General features: G+C 38.4%; 1 protein-coding gene across 1 annotated transcript in view; it reads right to left on the bottom strand.

Annotated features, from left to right (window-relative positions):
• The window catches only part of LOC117122147 (LIM/homeobox protein Lhx1-like), a 33,524-nt gene that overhangs the window by 4,196 nt on the left and 23,048 nt on the right, over nucleotides 1-6,280 (bottom strand). Inside the window, exon 4 of the mRNA XM_033267647.1 lies at nucleotides 4,684-4,873. Coding sequence (XP_033123538.1) covers nucleotides 4,684-4,873 — 190 coding nt within the window. The remainder of the gene's footprint in view (nucleotides 1-4,683; nucleotides 4,874-6,280) is intronic.

The following is a 6,280-nucleotide window of genomic DNA, read 5'->3' as shown; positions in this document are numbered from 1 at the left end:
TTGCCTTGCAGCCTCTCATAACATAAATCTGCCCTAATTTCACACATATCTATGTAAATAAGAAAATAAACATCTGACTCATCGGGAAACAGACCTGTTAAAAAGCGTTCTGTCTCAATAAACGACTTGATATGCAAACCAAAGTAGTATGGATTACGAATTCGTCACATTTAAGAGGAAGCAGAACTGTGTTTCCATTATTACAAGTTTCTGTAAAATATTCTCAGGAAAATATCTCAAATGTGTCAAGTAATCTATGGAAAAACTGAAGAGTTCGAAAATTATTGGGTATTTCGGAGAATAAATATATATTTTTTTCCATTCCTTAAGTACCGTAAATCTCTATGTGTGCGTTGTAGTGGTCCACCGATATGCCGAGTTGATGCTACACAATATAGGCCTATCATATTTTTTATTATATTATCAACAACTGAACTTCGACAGACATGTAAATTGACAAGCACTGCAGAGAAATCTGGAGCTGGAAAAGTCGGATAAATAGACGGCTATAGATATCAAAGTAACTAGATAGATAGATGAATCGGCGCCTGGCAATATCAGGGGGCAGATGTACACACGAATATAGGGCGCAGAACACAGCATAGGCAGCAGGTATTGTTTCAACATTAAATGTATAGGCCTATGATATCTTAACACTTGCGGTTAACCACAAACTTTGGAATAAAAAAAAACGTGATTGAGTGGGTGTTTTCCATCCAACCCTTTTCTCCACAAGCTGCACATGTTTTGCATTAATTATTTTAAAACGTAAAAAAATCGGTTAGTAAGAGTAGCTCTGCATGCAATGGCCAGTAGACAAACGCCCCAGTGGCTGCAAGACGCTCAGCCAAAACTTTTGTCTATTGTTCTTTTGTCCTAAAGTACATCTTTTCTCCGCCGTCTACATGAAAGCATGCCGCTTGTGAAAATATAGGCAGAGATTAAGGAAAAAAACCTTTAAAGAGAGATAGATGGCGATGAAAGGACTGTAAAGGGCTAAGGTCGGCCGGTTCAAATCTCCAAGGCAGAGCCTGACATAGAATACGAAAAGCGTGAATTCTGGTGCAGATAAAGATAATTACCTCTAGAACAAAATCGAAGGATTAGGGCTTGAATCCTTTTTGAAGTGTGTGCGCCATTTACTTTCTCTATTTTAAAATCAACAATAGTATGTATCATTCTTTGTCAGGCTTTAAACATCCCGCAAAGAAACGTAGAATTAGGTTAAAGTGCCGACAATCAAAGCATACTTACACAATTTACTATGCTAAATCGTTGCCAATTACCCCTCCCGAATCACTTACAAAGCGGAAAAGTCGAAATTTAAATTCAATAGCCTTGTTTGGGGCAGCATCCAGACACTAATCAACGACTGGCTATTTGAAAATCCATAGAAATCAACCTATAATCCTATTTGCCTATTGGCATAATGAACGAGTTTCGACTGCCTTCGGTGTTATGTACATTGTACCAAGCATTGTTGAAATAATTAAATTAAGAGAATTACAATTACACACAATATTGGCCTACCATTAGATAAAAACGAAATACAATAACCCTAAGGTTTTGCTTTAAATATGACAATGCCAGCTACGAAATTATCTAATATGCCTATTGAAAATAGTTGACATGATGACGTGCGCGAAAAGGTAGATAGCGGATATATTTGCATTTGGTTAGTTTTTTCTTTATACCTCCATGGTTTTATATAGTGTGAAACGTCACCCAAGGATAACCTACTAAAGTCCGGAAACTTATTTTAAGTAGGAGTCTTTTTTTCTGGTGGTAAATTACATGCAGTAGGCCTATACTAAAAATAAACCCAAAAAACGTTGACGCTAGGCTCCAATATCCACCCTGTCAATGGCAGTGATGAACAAAATAGTAGAAATTGTTATGTTTGCAAGAGGGACAATTCCCTGGTTTTCAGAAAAGTGTGGCATAGTGCGTGCTTTAACGAGCATGGAAGACGATATATATATTTGCATTTCGGTCGCAGAGCAGCGAGCGATGGATTTGCTTTACAGTGCGAACGAAGACGTTAGTACAAATTTAAGCCTGGTTTGCATAAAATCGAAACACTTTCCCTTTAGCGTTTTACCTGCGATCGTCGCACTGCAGGAGCTGCCCCGACGAAATCGGGAAGATGCCCCGATCGACTGACTAATCAGCGTCGCCGAAAATTATTGGCGATAGCGTGTAGCGCTTTTATGGAAACTAAATTTCATTCGACTTAGATGATCATCAATTTTTGCTACACATCTATTTGATTACGCTTTCGCATGGACAAGATATGTTGTTGGAAAATTAAAAACATCCGTGTCCGTAATCACCACGATTAACGTCAAGTTGCCGACACAATGATAACGTCCGATCGGTACGCTCAAGTACTAGTGGTCATATAGTGGCCCTCGACTTCCTATCAGGGTATAGGCCTGCTAAGTACAAGCCAACCATGGACCTATTGATAGCGCCAACTGCGCACCAACGTACAGTATGCCTACAGTAGTGGTTCTCTAATGGCCTCCTTACCCGCACGCGCGTGCAGGACACACTGTCGTTGGATGCGATATAGACAGGCCTACAGTATATAAATGTCACGTGCTGCATAACAACCAATAGAAGGATAGCGTGCTCATTTCAGCAGACGAGCATAGTAAGATGAATTATTTAGGCAAATTCGCAAGAATCGCATTAATGGTCAAAGTGCAATCAAGGTAAGGGTTCATCACTAACGTGAACAAGGTGTTGATAAAATTCAAAATTGGAGTGATTCTCACACCGACATGTCCTATTATAGGCTATGCAGCAAACTACCGTACGTTGTATATTCCTAATTAGCAATACTGAAAAGGTGTGTGATAATATGACCAGAGTTTAGTAGGCCTACGCTTAAAACCCATCGTTAAATTTTTATTTAAAAAAAATCAGATTAAACGAAAAATACATAGCAATCAATAGCTATGTATAATAAAGGTTAAAAAAATGTTGATATATCTAGAAACGAAACTGTAGCGAATATCATGTTATTTTCATTTTGACTACAATCGTAGCATGCCTACTTTATTTAGGTCACTTAATGACTAAATCAGCACAGAGCCATGATGTGATACGAAGATGTAGATACACGTGATGAGCATAACCATTGATTACATATTATCAATAATGATCAGTCGAAAGGAAACACTGTATCAAACGATACGAATACGATACGACTCGTATCATACGACACTGTATTTATACAGTATTCGCTTGCAGTTGGCGCACATGGATAGTTACTACGCATGTGTTAAAAATTGATGACGTCAACGTGACGTTGCCCTTGTGGCAACGTACTTTCTGATCACCAGGGTTGTCACCTCTTAGGTAGGGGTTCCTAAGAAGTGCGGGGAATCAGTGACAGTTAGGTCGCGAACGGCGCCTAGGCTCTCGGCAGGACGACGGCCAACAACGTTCTTGTATTTTCACAGTTGTTCGAAAATTCCTCATCAACATCTTTCTGCCCAAATTCATTGACCCATAAAGGTTACATTCAGAGGTAACTGAAACGGTACTGGATTACGTTAATGTTCGATATAATTAGCAATAAAAACGATAGTTACTCCTTAACACCATCGGATGCTGTAAAATACACGAGATTAATTCGTACACGATAAGAGGTACATTGTAGGCAATCGTAATTGCGGCATCATTCAACTAACTTCGCAATTTTTCTTTTTTCGGTTTATAAATATTATTATCCCCTAATTTTGCTCTACAGTACAATGTCTTTAATCTGTGTTCATTTGGATTAGGCCCATATCATATCTGTTTACAGATTAGTAATGTCACAACTCCTAAATAAAGGTCTGTACAAACCTATTATACAACATACTGTATATGTGGGTGTATATTATATACACTCTCGTAGACTTCTCTTTATCGTTTACAATAAAAACTTGAGCTAATTAAACAGTGTTTTAGGATTTTGTGGCGTTTGCAAATACTGTTTTCTCCGGTAAGTTAAACAACTGCTCTGGTAGGCCTATCGTATGTATTTTTTTTTTATTGAAAAAAAAAATGTGATTCGATGGCTCCCGCGCAATCGCACACAAAGGACTAAGCACACCCGATTCGTTAAAGAACGCGTGAATCTTTACAATAAAATGGTACAGAGACGGAATAAACTATCAGGCGTAGGCCTGGCCTGATCTATTAAAAAGTCATGAAACTCCCTAGCGACGTTTGCATATCCATGTAACATGCGATCGACAAAATTAAATAGCCTATCATTACATTCCAATATCACTTCCATGTCCAAGTTATTGATATAAGATATTGATATATGGATCTGTGGTTTATATGCCCATCTTCTAATCCAAATGTCATGCGTTCAGTCTTGGAAAGGGGTTTTCTGACAACCAAAGCGAACCCGCGCTCCAAGAGCGTTAATTAATAGGTCGGTCTATTTTGCTTAAAATTAATTTATTATTATTATCCGTAAGCCAATTCCATTGGGAAGTGGCATGTAATTTTGCCCATTCGTAGTCTTATTCGTTAGCTACATTCGCAGCCAATAATTGGGTGGAATTCACGATGTTATGTTTTCAAAAGTGATAGAATGATGTGTGCGGGCTTGAAATCTACCATGACGTCAAATCGTGAGAATTGCCAAATTTCTAAGGTTGCTGAACATTATCTTACCTGGATCTGCAAAATTAAAATGATTATGCATCATTTCTGGGTTATTTTCTATGTCGTAGGGTCCGTTTATTCCCGGCCGTAGCCCACGGATTCCACGTCGTGGATTACGAAAATATGGGTGACGCCTGGCTCCTAATGCACTTAATTGTTTCATTCGTCGTTCCTTCGATCGACGGTTTTGGAACCATACCTGAAATGATAACAAAATGGTATACGGGTTATAATTGAATTGTATATAAATTAATGTAGCATAGCAGACTAAATAATGCAATGCGTTTTAAAGTGACATTAGTGTACGCATTGTGCATGTAATAATGGGCGTATCATACCTACAAGATTTGGCTAAAGCACATTCCAGCTGAAGAGTGGTTGTATGTGTCTCTAAAAAAAAAGCGCTTATGGCACCTCTAGATGGCCTTTTTTTTTAATTTTAGGGGTACGCGGGCCGGCTGCCCCCACCCTTTAACCCGCCCCTGAGAACAAATAGTCTAATCAGACTGACAGATCTACAGTACTTTCCCGGTCGACGAACTTCCGATTTACACAGTCAAAAAACAAAAACAAACAAAAAATTGGTCACCATTGAAAATTACACGCCCCAAAGTGATAGGTCCATGACTGTATATCTAATATACTAAATAGTACACAGGAGATGACTGTCAACGGGTCGTATTTGAAAATACATTTCCATCTGTCAAGTGACACTCTCGGGTGAAGGCTACGCCGAAAGCTCGCGCGTATTGGGCACTTGTTATCGGTGATTCTCCAGATGAGAGATGCAATAGCTTTTACCAAAAGGAAAACAATTAAATAATTGTACAACAGGCTGCCAATAGAACCAGGATTAAGTCCTACCGGGCAACTTAGAATAAAACTCAGTTGAGCCGCGAGTAAGAAATTAATGTAAGGAAGAACGTTTGTGAAGCAGCTGCAAATAAACATTTCTAGACGGAAATATAAATATTTCCAATCTGTATACAACACTGCGGCTCTTCTCATTGTTGCGACTTTTTATCCCTTAATACATTCCCAATGCCGGCAATCCCAAAAATAAAACGCCCACAACCACCATCGTATTACGTCACAACTGGGTACAAAATATCGGAAGAAACTGCTTATGGAGATACAAAATGAAAATATAAAAAAATTGAATAGTTTTTATGCGTTGGATTATGAGATAAAGAGATAAAGGACAGAGTAACAGACGGGTTCATTTATAAAATCACAAACAGCTGATTTCGTAACTTAAACGGAATTTTAAAACCTGTTTTGTTATCGAAGATGACTTATTTAGAAGACAATAATCTAGTCTAATAGTATAAAATCCATAGAGCTGACCACGTGAATCTTGTTGTGACTCGGCTAGTAGGCCTGCTGTTGTTGTCATGGCGACTTATAATATGATGTTTGCAAAACAATCGTCATTCAGTAACTGTAGGCCTACTAGTAAAGTCTGTGAAACACTACCAGTGCATTTTCGGTGAGACAGGTAAAAGCCTGATGCCTAACCCATGGTAATACTGGTAGGGCCTATAATATATGGTTAATACTGGTGTATATATATATATAGTGTATATACTGTCTCTTATACCCATCT

This window comes from Anneissia japonica, unplaced genomic scaffold (genome assembly GCF_011630105.1).
Source record: "Anneissia japonica isolate Jap-2015-1 unplaced genomic scaffold, ASM1163010v1 scaffold288265_len830512_cov201, whole genome shotgun sequence".
In the NCBI taxonomy this organism is placed as follows: domain Eukaryota; kingdom Metazoa; phylum Echinodermata; class Crinoidea; order Comatulida; family Comatulidae; genus Anneissia; species Anneissia japonica.
The sequence above is the reverse complement of the archived record's forward strand: the minus strand, read 5'-3'. Positions and strand labels throughout refer to the sequence as shown.